Source organism: Serinus canaria, chromosome 1A, assembly GCF_022539315.1.
Source record: "Serinus canaria isolate serCan28SL12 chromosome 1A, serCan2020, whole genome shotgun sequence".
Lineage (NCBI taxonomy): Eukaryota > Metazoa > Chordata > Aves > Passeriformes > Fringillidae > Serinus > Serinus canaria.
Genome location: NC_066314.1, coordinates 62,900,802 through 62,917,483, shown reverse-complemented (window position 1 = coordinate 62,917,483; position 16,682 = coordinate 62,900,802). Strand labels below are relative to the sequence as shown.

The 16,682-nt window shown below is 35.6% G+C and overlaps 1 protein-coding gene across 5 annotated transcripts in view; it reads left to right on the top strand.

The window, feature by feature from the left end:
- CCDC91 (coiled-coil domain containing 91) overlaps positions 1-16,682 on the top strand; it is a 115,893-nt gene that overhangs the window by 73,000 nt on the left and 26,211 nt on the right. For all 5 annotated transcript variants that reach the window (XM_009094199.4, XM_018918735.2, XM_018918736.3 and 2 more), the window contains 3 exons: positions 3,065-3,157; positions 3,334-3,402; positions 5,071-5,247. In XM_009094199.4, the coding sequence (XP_009092447.2) occupies positions 3,065-3,157; positions 3,334-3,402; positions 5,071-5,247 (339 nt within the window). The remainder of the gene's footprint in view (positions 1-3,064; positions 3,158-3,333; positions 3,403-5,070; positions 5,248-16,682) is intronic.

The window sequence follows — 16,682 nt, the reverse complement described above, 5'->3', positions numbered from 1 at the left end:
GAGGAGTTCAGATGCATTTGGGAACATTCTTGTCCAGAAAATGCATTCATAATACCACCAAGATCACTCCACATCATGGTCATAAGCCCAGCTTTCTGGAACATTCTGTGCTTCTGTATGAGGACTAACACTGCTGTGGGGCAGAGTACTGTAGAGAAAACCAAGACATTCTTTATTAGTAATTAAATTGCATATTAATTACATGCAGAATGGAAGCTTTCATGTTGTATCCATACTAATTATGTCATGTGGGTTTTCTGGACTTAAGATCTGTTTGAGGGAGAAGCAGTTCACATAATATTTTATTCTGTTTTTTCCATTTCCATTTACTTTTTTTTTTTCCATGTAATTTATGTAATGCAATAGCTTAAGGTATGTTTCTCTTTGAAAAACAAGAGTGACCAAATATAGATTCTGAAGCCAAATAAACAGTTCTCCAAGGTATTTCTCTGGGACTAATACAAGAAAATTTGCTTTACTGGATTGTATGGACAGCTGTTGCAACATTTGTGATGATAAATGATCTTTTGGAAGTTCAGATATGAAGGTAATCATCTATGGAAGGATTATTCCACATGAATGAGCATTTATATTACAACAGGAAAGGACATACCAAGCTATTCACAAGAGACTTTCAGTATTGATATTATAAATTCTGTATTTCCATGAGAAGTAGTGATACTATTTAATGTAAAATAAGTTGTATTGAATTATGACAGAAGTTATTAGCTTCTAGTTTGAAAGCTAATAGGGATAATATTTAGGGGTTTTATTTGTAAGGACATTTAGAAAGCATTCTAAATGTCCTTACAAACACTTGCCTCTGATATCTTGAAAAATATGAACTAACATGTTTTTATGAACAGATGCAATTCTTCATGGAGTTCTTGCTGAATTTCTGTGAATTCCATAAAACTCCAAATGCAATACCATATAGATTTTCTAGTCTACCAAGGAAATAGGAGATCCTAGCTTAATCAAATTCATCACACTTCAGTCACAGCAGCCTTCAGGTTTTTGGAATTGTTTACTTACTAGGCAACATTTTTGTAGTTAGAGTTTTGGTTGTGATATCTGTATATTTCATGATTGGAGGTTCCTGACAGGTTAATGAGAAGTTAACTCTGCATGGAGGTTTAGATGATGTGAAGTACTGTGGTCATCAGACTGTTTCAGCATCGGGGGGGACTGGCACTGATTTTCTCCACTGGCCGTGTGTACATGTTCTATATTGTATCTATGCAAATATCTGCATTCCTGGACTTCCAGGATGGGCTTGAATGCCTTTTTATACATACATGGAAAATAAAATTTTAAAACTCTTCTGGAGTTTAGAAGCTGAAAATTTTGGTCCCATTGAGAATGGTGTGAAATACATCTGGTAGCTGGCCTGTTGTGGCAGCTTGAAATGTGGATCCAGGTAACCCAGAAATCTGTTGGACAGTCTTCACAGAAAACCTGGAAATCAGGTCAGAGTCCAGCTGGAATTCACTGCCTGCCAGGTGTAAACTAGAAAGTCTCATCTCACTGAGCAAACTGGCTTCCATTTTATTGCAGGTGTTTTATAGAGAGAGGTGGTTTTCTCTAAGGAACTCTCCTTAGAATCTCCTGCGCCGATTCTCAACAAGCAAAATAAAGATTCAGTATTTTGCTTGGCTTGATTAGTGAGCTTGGATTTGTGGCATATGTCTGTGAAAATATTTGCATGTTTTTGTTTTATGTTGTGTCAGTGTGAAATAACATATTAGTAACTTGTGCAGTTAGTCTAGTGAGGAGTCATGGAGAGCATTTAACTAATAAAATCCATTTATTGTTTCTTCTTTAAAATATAATTTCTGTAAGTGTCCTGATAGTTAAAGCTGATGTCTGAAAACACAAGAAAAGTGAGTTACACATCATTAAGTATAAACATGATGTGAATTTTGCTACTCCTTCCACAGGTGTTTTCCATTAGAATATGTCTGCCACATTCAGACCTATTTTAAGTACATTCACAAGGAAATGCCTCTTTAGGTGTTTATCCTGGAAGGGCAGATAGGCATTTTACTTTATGAAGCAGTCTAAAAGTTTTCTATTCTTCAAATGAAAAAATATTTTTCAGAATATAGTATTGCAGTTTGGTAATGTACTTCTAGCTGTCATTAGAGACATTTGAAATTAAAATATAATGAAATTTGTGAAACAGAAATGACTGTTTCCTAGAAAGAAGGGGGGATTTGCTTGGTTAACTGCATGTGTAAAAAATTTATTTTTGTTAGGTACACTTAAACTAGTATAAAACTCTACTGTAACTTTCCTCTTGGTGATCTTGTAAAATGGTTTTGCATTGATTCTGTACCTTCAGGTTATTATAGATCATCTCTTACATAACTTGTAAAAAAATGTAATGACTTGCTAGCAATTAAATGATGACAAATATGTAGCATCAATAATTTCCAGCAATCATTTTTGGTTTTGGGAAACAGCTTAGCTCTTAGAGACAAAACCCCCATCCTGCAAATTCTTTACTTGATACAGAGGAAAAAAATGATGTGATTATCAACAGTTCTATATCTGCATATAGAATATGTGATCACTTCAGACTTCGTTTTCTCCCTGAAAAATGTTTAGGATGACAAGAAATTGACAAAAAAGCAGAATTCTCATTTGTTCACATTTCCTGGCCCTCCAGGGTCATGATATCACAAATGGTTGAAGGAAATGCATTTGCCTTCTACTCTCTGTACATACAACTGAGATAGTGCAAGACTAATTTAAATTCTGCAACTGTATCAATTGTGTAAGTGTTGCTTTTACATAGTGATTCATTTTTCAACTTCTTTCCCGATACTTTTTAGACTGCAAGGAAATATTAATTATTCAGGAAACAAAACATTTCTTATTATTGGAATTTTTCCATGACATGAAGTCACTTAAAGGAGTGCTGTGAATGTAATTTAACAGAATCTACATTTGAAGTAATTTTGTGAGTAACTGACAAGTCTAAAATGTCTTGGATGAATTCTTTTTGTCTGTTTTACTCACTGGCCATGGTTAGCAAAATATTAATGTTTTCTCCCAATAGCATCAACGACTTCTTGACATTTTGGAAGCAGAAAAGGAAGTGTTATCAGAAAAGATAGAAGAAGCTATGATGCAACAGTCACAGAAGCACAAGGTACTGCTTTTGTTTACCAAAAAATAAGAGACCAGCATCATGGAGCTTATTGGGAATGGTCTTGTCACAGTTTCTGACAGGAAAAGGAAGCTTTCTTAAGCACTTTGACTGTTTGAAATTATTTTTAGCCACTCCTTTACTGTCTATTGCAGTTTAATTTTTCATGACATTTGCAGGAAGTGCTGGACAAGTGTTTGGATGAAGAAAGACAGAGAAGCAAGGAGGCTCTGGCAGCTGCTGCAAAGGTATCTCTTGTCAATTAGTGGACATGCCACGTGGATTTCATGTGTGTCATTAGAAATGCCAAGCTCAGACACTCCCTTTTTTCCATAACTACATTTATCAAGTTCTGTGTTCTCATCTGTGCTTAGAAGAAGCTGGTTCTACTGAAGATGAACATATCTACTACATTCCATGCCTTGATGCAGGGATGTATCTGCCTTCTCTTGGACAATAGCCTCTGAATTGTTTAAAACGAGAAGTCACAAAATTGCACTTCAGTTGTTGCTGTTACCTAAATATATTTTTTTGTGGTACTTTGACATCAGTGCATCTTGATTTGAAGAGCTAGGCCTCAGGGTCAACTGATTATCTTAATAAAACAATCATGTCCTGTTTAACTTTCATTGAATATGGTCATCTTCAGTGAGGAGATAGCTAATATTAAAATCATATCGAAACAGGGACAGTTTAACAGGTTTTGAATTATTTTATATAAGCTGATGTTTACCTGAAGGTGACTGTTCAGTTTTTAAACATTATTTCTCCTGTCTATTTCATTATTAAGGCCATTGGTGTTAGAACAATTTTGTAAATTTTAATCTGGAATTCATTTCTAATACTGGTGTAGAATCCAGTACAAAAGTTCACTTTCGTGTAATGATCTGGGGAAGCTGGTGCTGTGTATTACCTGGAACAGTTCATCTGGCTATATTATAATTTTCTGTATGTCTTTCTTGTGTGGTATATGAACACTGGCTGAGCACCTCACTGAATACCATTCAGTAGTACCACAAACATTTCTTATGTGCTTGATGTCTACAGGAAAATGTGTGTATAATAAAACATCCAAATTAATTATTGTATTTTTAATATCTAAGTAGAAAATGAAGTCCCAGTGAATTGAAAGAACCAGCTTTAGTTGGAAGTGTAGGTGTCTGATGAATACAGTGTTTTTAAGCTGAGGGATTTGTGATTAAGTTTTATTAGCCCATGTGTGCTTATTTTGAACTTCAGTTTGCCATTTTTTATTGGTAGATATGCAGTGGTTGTCTTGCTGATAAATATATTAGTGTGGCTACTCATGTGTAGAGCTGTTGGCTTCAAATTCTCAGTGATTTCAGGTAATGGTTGAATATAATGATTGGGAAGAAAATAGTATAAAACAATAAATAACAAAATAACTAATAATAACTTATAAATAATAATAAGAATAAAAGAGTATTTCTTGTAGTATGGTTAAAGAGTTTTGGGAGGGCAGATACATTTGTTTTAACAAATGCATTTTGGCTGATTTTCTACAGAAAAGACTCGGACAGTTTTTGCACTTCAGATATTTGCAGATAAGAGCAGGAATATCTCTTACATGGGAATATCAAGGGAAGCCCATGATGTGCCTACTCCTGCATGGATTTTGTTCCTTTTTTTTTTTTTTTTTAAGTAAACAAACTAGTTATGACTGCCTGTGTTTTCAGTAGGTGGAATTTAAGAGCCTTCCTGTAACTTCCTTTTGCTTTCTCTAATGACACAAGTCATTGCCCAGAGGTAATGCCTGCTTGGTAGCTCTGTAAGATAAACTGAACTCACAGCTCAGAAGTGAAAATATTCACATCCCATATCCTGTGAAGATGATAGATCTGAGTCATTCAGGTTGGGTGTGTTGTTCCTCTAATGGTGCCTGGTCTGTTTCAAAGGCTGAAAAAGAAGTAATGCAGGAAGCTGTTCTGAAAGCAGTAGAGGAGGAGAGGAGAAATATGGAGAAGATTCATGCAGAAGAAAGAAAACTGTGGGAAGCAGAACGTGATAGTCACAGAGAGAAGATTGCCCAGGCTGTTTCAGAAGCCATGCAAGAGCAAAGAAAGCAGAATCAGGTTAGTATGTTTTACTCTTCCATTCACCTGCTCTGTGTGGCTTTGGTTTTACTTTGTATGTCTTCTGTTGATGTAATTTTCCTGTGACATCTGTCACTTAGTTGATATTTGCAATGCACAGCAAGCAGTTTATGTTCACCTACCCTGTGTGTATGGAGAGAGGCTGGCACATACAGAACAAAATTCCTGTGACCTTTAAAGGTACAAATATTGAAATGATGTAAGTAAGTCATGCCTGGTTTTGTCCTCTGACTTCAAAAGGAGCCCAGGATGAGCAGCCCAGGGAGGGGCATTTATGCTGTAAACAGTTCAGATGACTTCCATACCTATGGGAGACTGAAGATGTTACATTTGTTCCTTACAGAGCAGGTACAAAATAGAGAGAGAGTTATAAAAACTGGAAACCTAAACCAGTAATGAACCAGAAATGTTTCTAATCACTGGAGAAGTGCTTCTGTAACAATGAATCTGTGTCACTTAACACAAATTGAGAGGGGCATTCCCAATAGTGCTTTTAGCATTTCTACAAATTGCAAATTAAATATGTTAAAATTGCAAGTCAATTATTCTTCCAAAAGTTGCATTTTGTGGTCTGTGATGCTGGAAATATTTGGAGGGGCAGCCTGTGAATTCACTGATTTCTTGGTGGCATATTTGAATGTTATAGTCCTCAGAAATTTAAGGAGTATATATTTCATTGCTGTGTTGTAATTTGATATTGCTGTATTTTTTATGTGCTACATAAGAAAAAAAAAGCCAAAATGTAAGAATTTGAAGTAAAATAAAAGTACTCTTTGGAAACAGACACCATTTCCCTTTCCAGTGTTAAACAAAATTAATAACCTTATATACCTTAACAGCTGCAAAAAAAAAGTTTTGATGCTATGCCATTATCATACTTTGTATTGCCTAAATTCTTAATGTAAATAGAATGATTTTATTTTTTATGTCTTCTTTACTTCTTTCAAATGTAAAGTATCAAATGATGAAATGTCACTTTTCAAGACTTTCAGTGAGCCTTCAGGCAGTCCAACTCTTCTTCAGAACAGAAGGATTAACAGCTGAGTTCAAAGCTGAATTCAAGCTGAGAACAATTGCTTGGGCTTTAATTAGATACAAATAATTCAGACTGTCCAGAAGGAGAACTGGTGCCAGTGCTGTAGAGAATCTGTTCCTGGAAGGGAGAGTGGTTAAGTGTTCATTTACTGGAGTAAAGACAGCAATTCTTGGTATTAAAAGAAATGGAATTAATGGTAGCTTGTGGACCATGAAAAGATTGGGAGGAGGAGGACTATGGTAATGAAGTCTGGGAAGGGTTTTGATGGATGCTGAACATTTTGGGTGGAAGATTCCTGTGGCTGGGTGCTGGAGTTCAGCCAGGGTTCTGTGTTCATGGATTTGGGGGCACTGGGTGTCCTGGGTGTGGGAGAGATGTGGGCTGAGCTGGGCCAGTGACTTGAGGCAGGTTTGCCTTCACTCTGCAGGGTGCTGCAGACTCTCTCGTGGTGGATGTTGCCTTTGAAGTTGTCACAAGACAGGATGTCATTAGAAGTAGTTTAATATGGATGGATTTATTCTCTGATAAATCCTAAATCTGCTGCCATGTGTGCATTTCCCTAAGGAAGCAATTCAGGCCTCTCCAAGGGACAGGTTTTTCTACTCAAACTTCTTTTAGATCAAGTAGTTCCTAGTGTGGAAGTACCTAGTGATGCACTTGTTGGGATGGTGAGCAGCACTGAGGTGTTGGAGGCTCTTGAGATTAATTCTGTTGTAAATATCCCTTAGTAGTGTCATTGCTTAATTCCATTTATTTTAATACCAAACAGCTCTGACAACTTTTATTGTAACAGGAATAATTTCTCTTATTTGGTTGTAACATGATTATTTCCCCTTCATGTCTGGTTCATTTTTCAAACACCTGATCTATTTTTAATTAAGGAAAAATGCAGATTTTTCTTGAGATTTCCAAAATTCTATCACATATATCTGTGGTGTATATGAAGTTACACTCTTTATTCTCTAATTAATGAGTACAAATTCCCTGGGGAGGATGGACTTCCATGGAGAAATTGGTTTCTTGGAGAAATTTTCTCTTCTTCCTATGCCAAGAACTTGCATATCTCCTTTAGGCCGTTGCAATTATAAACATACACAAAGTATAAAAATTTTCTGTCAACAAAAGAAGTCCTGCAGAGCTGATGTGCCAAATGATAACTTCTGTGTGGTGTCAGATACAGCTTTGGTTTAACAATGAAAAACACTTGGCCCTACAAGGCACTTAGTGTGTGGGCAGTAATTTTTTCTGTGTAGAGGCTTCCACACAGAGATGTTTTTTATTTATGTTTTATTTTCTGTAAGATTTGTCTTACAAAAGCCATAACTGCAGTCTTGACTCTCTTGTAGTCATTGTTTAGGCAATATATTAAGTCAGCTCTGTCAAGGCCAAAATGGAAATACAGAGTCTTACATTTTAGACAATGAAATATAAAAAAATCCTAGAATTAAAATTTTATTTTGCTGTAAATTATTTTAAAGAGATTTGCTCTATTGATTTGAACTAAAAAAGAAATTCAGCATAGTATTAAAGGGAAGGGGTTTTCCTTCACTGATGCAGTAAATCTGTGAAATTGGAAGATCACAAAGGGTCAGTCTGGTCTTCTGCAAAGAGGTGAGGCAGAATGGCTTACAGTCAAAGTGCCCACAAACAACTCAGGAACAATTAATGGAAAAATTCAAAAACATTGAAAATTTTATTATTTTCTTAGAGATGCAAACCCATAGAGGAAAAGGCATTTTCATCTGCATGGTGCAAGAGTTTATAAAAGATGAATTTAAAAACTGTAGCACCACTGTCTATCTGTAAAACATTCAGGTTATGAAAGTGAGGGAAAATAAATTTCTGTGTAAATGTGGAATGAATTTGTTGGCTTCTCCTTTACCCTCTAGACCAGAGAAACATGATTAGGAGTTTTGATTCTTTGGTTTAAAAGAGTAATTTGCCATCCATTAATTTTCTTTATTAAAATAAAATATGTTTGTTTTTTCCACCACTTTTAAACACATGCACTGGAAGTTATATGACTGTATATGAGAAAGCAAATGGAAAAGAAACATTAAAGTTGTTTGCACTACATTGGTTAGACAGTTTTAGCAGAAGAACAATAAAGGTTTGAGGATCACACTTGTTCTGAATTAGGTGGTGAAATTTTCCTTCATCACCTAAATAATTTATTTAAAAGAAGAAAAAATGCAGGGATGATACAGGTATCATTTTAGTTGTTTTAGACAATTTTGGTGCTGTTGTTTCAAAGTGGCCAAAGGAGACCCAGAGGGGATCCAAATCTGGAAGGTTTATGTAGATGTCTTCTACTTGTGAGAAATCCATGCTTGACAAAACTTTGTCCTAAAAATAAATGTTTGTCCTCAGTCAAATTGTTGTCAAGTCTGCAGATAAGGAAATGCTACTTCCATTTAAAATTTATTATACTAATTTAATATTGCCAGAGAAAAACTGGGAGACTTAGAGACAGTTTAATAAATGAATCATGTTTAAAATCAAATATTTGGTTACCAAGTATGAAACAGCCAAGTAAAGATAAACTTACAGTGAAAGTAGGAACTAAAACATACTGAGTTAATATTTCAACTTGGTGGAGCAACCTTGACATACAACCCTTTTGCTTTTTCTTTAAGTAATGAAAGGATTACAGTAACATGAATATTGTTTTGGGTTTTTTTAAATAAAAGTTTTTCATGAAAGCTTTGACTGTTCCAGTGACTTGGGGTCTTTACTTAGAGACATGGTATTTGTACTTAAAATAAAGGTATTATTTTTTGAAGCCTTATAACTCTAAAGGGACAAATGAGATATTTTACATCACCAGGGAAATGGAAAAATGTTTTTTAGAGCATGCTCTTGAGGTTGTGAAGTAGTAAAAGTCCAGATGACTTCCGTTTTGGTTGAGACTGGCAGCATCTTCAGGTTTTATAATTGTGGTTTTCAGGTGCTTCATGCTTTTATAAGAATTTTTTGTGGGTTTTTTGGTTATTTGTTCTTTTTTTTTACTTTAGAAGAGCATTCTCAGTTGGGGGGAAGAGCAGGCTTGCATTTTAAATCAGGAAGAACAAGCTCTCCTTGAAAAGAACTAGTAGTCTTTTGATTAAAGATAATATTCATTTGCACAGGAACCTGGTGATCCTCTTTCAACACATTGAAAAGTCATCATAGATTAGGAACTCATCTATTTAACAGACTAGATGTAGCTTGGCATGTCTCCAGTATTTTCTATTTTTTCTGGTGTATTTACAGTGGAATCTTCCCTGCAAAGAGAGTTTAATGTCTGGTAGTTGTCAGTGTTGAGAGTGGTGAAATTCCTCCACTAGAATTTTTTTATTTCTAGAACACTTATTTAAATAAAAAGTTGGTATCCTCTAGATAAAGAGAAAGTATAGGAGGTAGTTTGGCTGAGGCAGAAGCTTTTTATCCCAGAATCCAAATCTGCACTGAAGCTCCTGGGGTATAACTCTAAACTGAAAAAAAAAATGGAAATTCTCTCTATCCTTCTTTACATTTATTTTTACTCATTGAAAAAACTGAAGTCCACCAATTCTTTGGGGTTATAGGATGATGATATCCATCCAACTCTGAATATAGGCTGCTGTATTAAATTAATGATTAGTAGGGAATGAAGAGTAGCTCCCACAGCTATAATGCACAGAGCTCTCTGCATGGCAGTTGTTGTCATTTTACAGAGCCAAATACTCAGCTACACAAAGGAGGTGAAATCCATGGTGGTGTGGAAGAGAATTAGCAAAAAAAAACTGAAGATAATTTATGCACCACTATTTTTGTTTTAAAATAAACTCATTAAAAGTAAAAGAAAAGGCAGCAGCTGCAGGGTGAGCCCTGGAAATTTAAGTCCTTCTCATAGCTTGAAATAAATATTTCTGCTAAGGCATTTGAAGCAAAGAATCACCTTTGTCATTTCCTGAAGGCTTAAATTTAAAATACTGTATATATTCTAGTGTAGTTTACCCTAATTCTCCAGGGAAAAAGAGCCTGAGTTCATCTCTGCCATAATCCACACAGCAGATCCTTTGGAGACTCAAGTGCTCAAGTGTTCTGAAAGCTGAAAATATTTAGGAAAGAAAAGAAAAAAAAAAAACCCTTTAATTTATTAAAAGAGCTAACATAAACTCTGCTTCCTCTTGGACATGAGGAAAAGCAGTAAGGCAAAATTATCTCACCAATGGGAAAGTATTTCAGGAAAACTGAGGCTGTGGTGTCTCAGTCAGCCAAGCCACAACTGAGATATACTGAGATATACAAAGGAAAAATATTTTTGCAAGAGAAGCTAACTGAAACACTTATGAAAAAGAAAAAAAGGAACTTTTCAGTGGTCTTTGCTGAGTAAGTCTTTAAGAATTGAAGACGATTGAGTATGTTCACATTTCTGAAGGTTCATGTTGTGGTGTTCTTTGCAGAGCAATAAATTTGTAATCTATGGTCTTAGAAAGCCTTAATAGAATTTTACTGGCAAACATCTGGATAGTTGAAAAAGATTTTATTATTTAAATGGTGATTAATGAATTTCCGTGGATTTATAAATATAGCATATGCCATTGCTTAGAAGGTATAATAAAAATGTGTAGAACAGCTAAATCCTAAAATAAAAATGTATAGATCACCTAAATCCTAAAGAATGAGTGGCTCCTTACCTGCTACATTATCAAAACTTTTTTGGTTCTCATCTACTTGAGGCAGGGCTTTTGCTGGTCGTTTGGCAAGCCTGAAGGAATTAGGTACTGAAATTCCCAAGGATTTCCATACCTAGTGATGTGTAAGGGAATAAAAGATATGTAAATAAAAACGTGGAGCTGTTGCCTTTGTTCCTAAGGATCTGGCTTTTATTTCTTTTCTACAAATGCTGAAGCTAGCCCTTAAATTCTTGTTGAAAATTTCTGTTAGTTTAAATATTTTTCCCCACTGCCCTGCATTTGAGAGTGTTGTGAGGGCTAAGAAAGAAAAAAGGTTTTCTAAAAAGTTATTTCCCACTCTAGGTTTCAGTCAGATTTATTAGCTATTAAATGGCCTTTTCTTAGCCCTGTAATATGTAAAAAACCAATGCAGTTTTTCTCATGCATCAAATGAGTAGGTATTGAAGGAATTTTTTGGTGGACATTATAAGGGGAAAAGAGGAAATATATGGGGATTATACATCTGTCTTGTCTTTTCATTGTCCAATAAATTTGCTCCGTGCAAGATTGCCTCTTGGTTCATATCAAATTTGGAAGCCTAACTCACTTTTTCCTCCATGGCCCCTTTGTGAGCTATTTCTGTATACAATGAAAACCCTGATAAATCTCTGTGATGTCTCTTTAGAAATGCACCACTGTCACTCAAAGGTTTCTTTTTCCCTTTCCCACTTCCCAAATACTTTTTGCACCCTCAAGACCAACCCTGTTGCTTGTTGCTCTGAACTGAAGCATGGTTTTGTTTCACATCTAATTGTAAATATAATTTTTTGTTTACAGCATGCATTTGGCATCTTATCTGTAAGAGATAAAATATCATATCGAAAAGGAAAGGTACAATCTTGAGGCAAGGTGCAATCTTCAAAGCTCCCACTTTTCCCTTATTTTTATTAATGCATGTTTTTCTCTCCTTTGTAAATACTGCTATAATTACTGTTGCAACTTTCCAGCCCTTTACTCCATCACACTTTCTCTGTTGAATAGGCTATAAACTGCTTTTTGTCTCTGTTTCAGGGTTTGCTGTTGTCTCTTTTTCCTCATTAATCACTCTGTTTATAGTATTTGTTACTAGAAGATCAACTTTTGCCTATATTGGCATTGCTTGCCCTTCTTCAATGATTTTTTTTTACTAGGGAAGATTTTAACACGATGCAATAATAATTTAACTTCCTTGAAATTTAATTTCTTTATCCTCAAAGATCTTTGTGTTTATGATATACAGAGCTTTGAGGGCATTGCCAGTTAAGGGAATACAAGCTATAATGTTTATCAATCTCTTTTTGTCCACTTGTTATTTTTTTCATCCTTTACAAAAGTTGCAGAGTCCTGTGGAAGAGTCAGAATTGGAAATATTCCCTCTATTCTGTTTCTGAAGTACTTAGCAAAGTGGCATATTTTTAATGTAATTTCAGAAATAACTTTTTATGACCCCACAGGATTTTGATTGGGTGGGTCAATACTGAACTTTATGTTCAGTATTTTGTGGACTCATACATGAAGTTTTTAGGGTTTTTCCCCTCTATTTCCCAATTCCTGACTAAATAGTCTATGATAACATGGAATCACACAATGTGCTGGAGAAGAACTTGCTCTTCAAAGGAACTCTTTTCCTCTTCCTCTTGCCTTCATTGCCCAGCTTCCAGTGAGAGTGTGTGCTTACATTTCTCTCAAGAAGGTAGCAAACCATTATTTTCAGTTTTACTTTCTTCTTGTTTTTCCACCATCTTGCAGAAGCATTAGTGTGGCCAGTGTTTGTAGAGACACATTAGAAGAAAATTCTGTGTAATCTTGAGTGTGTGAGGAAGGACACAACTCAGTAGGGCTCAGTGGAAGGAGATCACTGCCTTTAGATGAGTTTATTTTTAATATGCTTGCAAAGTCTGGAAAAGGAATAGTTCACAGCTTGCAGACCTTAACCATGTCTGAGTTCAGAAGTAGATTGTAGTCGTTTGTAACCACAGACATTATAATTTGAGGGTTACTATTTTCTGAAAACCACTAACATTGCAGTCTGTGGTTGCATTTCCTAGATAAAGTTTAGTGCTGCCACCTGATCCTTGTGTGGAAACAAAAGAATTTTCCTATAAAATTGCAAAGCAACATATGGCTTGCTTTATTTTTTAAATACTGTCTGGAGTTCTCTGGTGTATCAAGTACACTGCTTTTTCTTTCTGTCTTCATGCAGATTTATATGTTGTGATTGTGTGGTTGTCGTTTCTAATACATGGTTGACTGTGATTTGTCAATTGAATATTTGAATATCTGTATTTTATTTTTGATTAGGTATTCTTCATCTTCTGACTGGTGTCATGTCAAGCACATGTATAGAGAGTCATGTAATGAAGCCAACTTTGTGACTATAATTTAGTACTCCAGTCACTGATCAAATATTTAAACAAAAATAAAGGGAGGAGAGAGAAGAATTGCACCTCAAGTGCCATTTTGTGGAGTGTTCTTCCTTGCCTTCTTACAGGAAACTGGTTTTTCCATTTTCTTGAGTCTATAAAAATAGCACTAAGAGGCTCAAATAACGCTCCACCCTTTCTAGTTAAAGATAAAATAAGGGACAATTTCTACCTTTGCTACCAAAATCTCAGTCAAGATAGAATCTAAAGGTAGATACAGCATTAGAGGAAAGAGCAAAGAGATGAAGGAAAAGTAGACACATGCTGAGAGAATGTACCTGCAGCTAAGGCTTTGTTCAACAGTAATAGGTAATATCTGAATTTAAATACCTTTATATTAGTTGATAATTTAATGACAGAAATAGAGCAAAGACAGTGACTGAGTACCTAGAGGAGAGCTCTTATTGGAAGGTTGTATAAAAGAAGTGAGGACTCTTGTCATAGAAGGAAAAACTAATATCAATGATTAAGATCAAAAGGACATGACTGAGTTGACTAGGGAACTATTGTGCAGTGTTTGCTCTTTGAAGCCTTCTGAACTGAGTGAAAGGGCTAAAAGAGTTTTCTTTCCATTTATTGATACCACAGCAAAGCTGTCTTTGATAGTCTCAAAAGAGTGCCATTGTTTGCCAGGACTCTATGTTTGCCCATTCTGAACTGCAGGTATGGGACAGTGCAAACCACATCAGCCACTTCAGGAGCATTGCAGGGCCTGTTTTTTAAGATATAACCTGTGAAGAAAGCTGTGTTTTATGGAACTGTTTCATTTCTCCTGAATCCAGTCAGCAGGGTAACATTTCAGCTCAGATGAGAAACAGATATTGGGATCCCAGAGAAACAGATCTGTATGATTCATCCTGTGAATAATCACAGAAAAACCCCAACAAATCTAAAGTGTTGTGGACAGCTGCCAGCAGTCTGGTAAATCCAAACGTTGGGATGAAGCCCACTAAAGCAGGAGTCTTTTTGTGCAGTCACATGAGATTGTCCTGTCTGGTGGCCACAGAATCTGCCTGGTGACAGAAGGTGTTGAGATGATTTTCAGGTGGTGACGGGAGGTGATCAGTGTCTGAAACAGGGAATTGTTTATAAGTTGGGAAGATGCATCAGCACTTAATTTGGTTAACTAGAATGTGTAGATGAATCCTAGAATCACTTAGGTTGGAAAAGACCCTTAAGATCATTTGAGTCCCTCTGTTAACCTCACACTGCCAAGGCCACCACTAACTCATGTCCCCAAGTGCCACACCTACACATTTTTTAAATTCTTCTGGGGATGGTGATTTGATCACAGCCCTGGGGACTTGTGCCAATACCAGAAATGAAAAAGAATTCTTTCCAATTTTACTTTTTCTGTTTTAATATCAGTGTAATGAACTAGTGTTCCATAAGGGTATTGCTAGTGGTTTCTGTTTTCTTGCATTTTATTATTAGACTTGTAGAATTTAATTGTGTTTTTATTTGGACTTTATAGTCCAAATACTTATTTGGACTATGTAGCATTTCAAGTATTGTATCAAGCATACTGAACATACTTCAATTGGTTGTAAGTATTTTGTGGGTGTAAAATTTTCTAGATATTAAGATATAGCAGTTTATCAGTTCTGTAATATGCTTTGAAGGGTTTAATGGGATAGGTTTTGGGATTTTTCTCCATGCTAACACAAGACAGTATTTTGGGACCTTTTTGACAAATTAAACTGGCATGAGAATATAATTAAAAGAACAGCATATTTCTGAAATATGTAATTTTCTGCTACTTTTTCTGTTACTCTTGCCAGAGTTCTGTAGTGAAAGAAACCTTTTTCTCAAGATTTTTCTTTGGTAAACTGAATTAAAATAGAAAAAAATCATAATCACTTTTCACAACTGATTTTCGTGTGTACTGCATTCCAGAACAGAGGGGACTACATAGTTACACATTTTAAATTTGGGATTTTAGACTTTTTCTGCTACAAAAATAGCAAAAGTGTAGTTTTGCAGAAACTATTCCATTTTGGCTGAAATAGAGCAAACAACTAAAGGTAAGAAATAGAGCCTTCTTTTTCAGATGAATAACTTCCACTGAAGGGAGTTTTAAAAAAAAAAATTAGTTTGATCCAATTCTGTGGATTGTTCATTTTGTACACTAATAGATTATTGTAAAATGCCACTCTTAAATATACAGATGAATTATGCAACTTCATAAATATCTTGTATTTCCAACACCTTAGAACTCCACCTGTCCTCCAGCCAACCTTCCCCACCCCTCCAAATCCAAGTTGTAAATATGTATCATAAAATGTCTGTATTGCTCTGCAGTCAAGCAAACCTGTAAACAGATCTGTGGGGAGAGCAGTGTTATGTCTAACCAGTGAAGAGTAATAAGGAATCCATTTATATTTACCTTTGATTTTCTAAAAGTTTTGATTTAAAAATTAAAAAAAAAAATCATAAATCATGTATGTGAATAAATACACCAGAAGTCATGTTGTGTTCCTGTTTGAACCACTGAGGTTTTTTTCCATTTCCTGCTTAATTCTTCAGGTGCACCACTAATGCTTCTGTTTCTTCCAATTTGCAATGTCCAGAACAAAGGCACAGGAATTGCCAATTTCTCTGATTTCTGAGGCACTCTCCATCTTCCTCTTGATCTCCCTGAAAAAAAATCACTGAAGATCATGTGATTACTTTTACTGGGTACTTTTTTTGGCTTTCTGAAAATGTTACGTTTTCAGGATTTGTAGGAATCTGAGTCTTGTCATTTTGTTCTCCTGAAAAACAGAAACAGAACACTTGGATCAATAATGTCATTACTTATTCCATGAGTGGCTTTGGGAAGCTGGGACTTCAGTTTTGGGACAGTTTTGTGACTTTAGCTCTGCAATTTATTCCCCTAACAAATACTGCAGGTGACAGGGGTGTTTTAAGAAGTGGTTCTTGGCTTTCTCTGCTGTGATGCATTTGATGTAGGGTGATGCTAATTTAGGGGGTGGGGGGGTTGGGTATCTTTTGCTGCTTTTTACTGCTGTGTACAGATTGTCCCTGGAGATTCCCAAAGTTTGGAAGTACATGAAGATTTTGATAAGTTTTTGTGTAAGTTTAGGCAAAGCTTTGATAATTTGTATCACAGGTTAGAAACTGACTTTGGTGTTGTGGCAATGGCTCAAAACTGGACATTGTGAAGCTCTTCTTTAGAAGAGGGTGGTCAGACCCTGGCAGAAAGCTGGTCATGCCCTAAGACTGTCAGTGTTTCAGAGCCTTTTGGAGAATCCTTTAATAATTTAATTCTTGGGC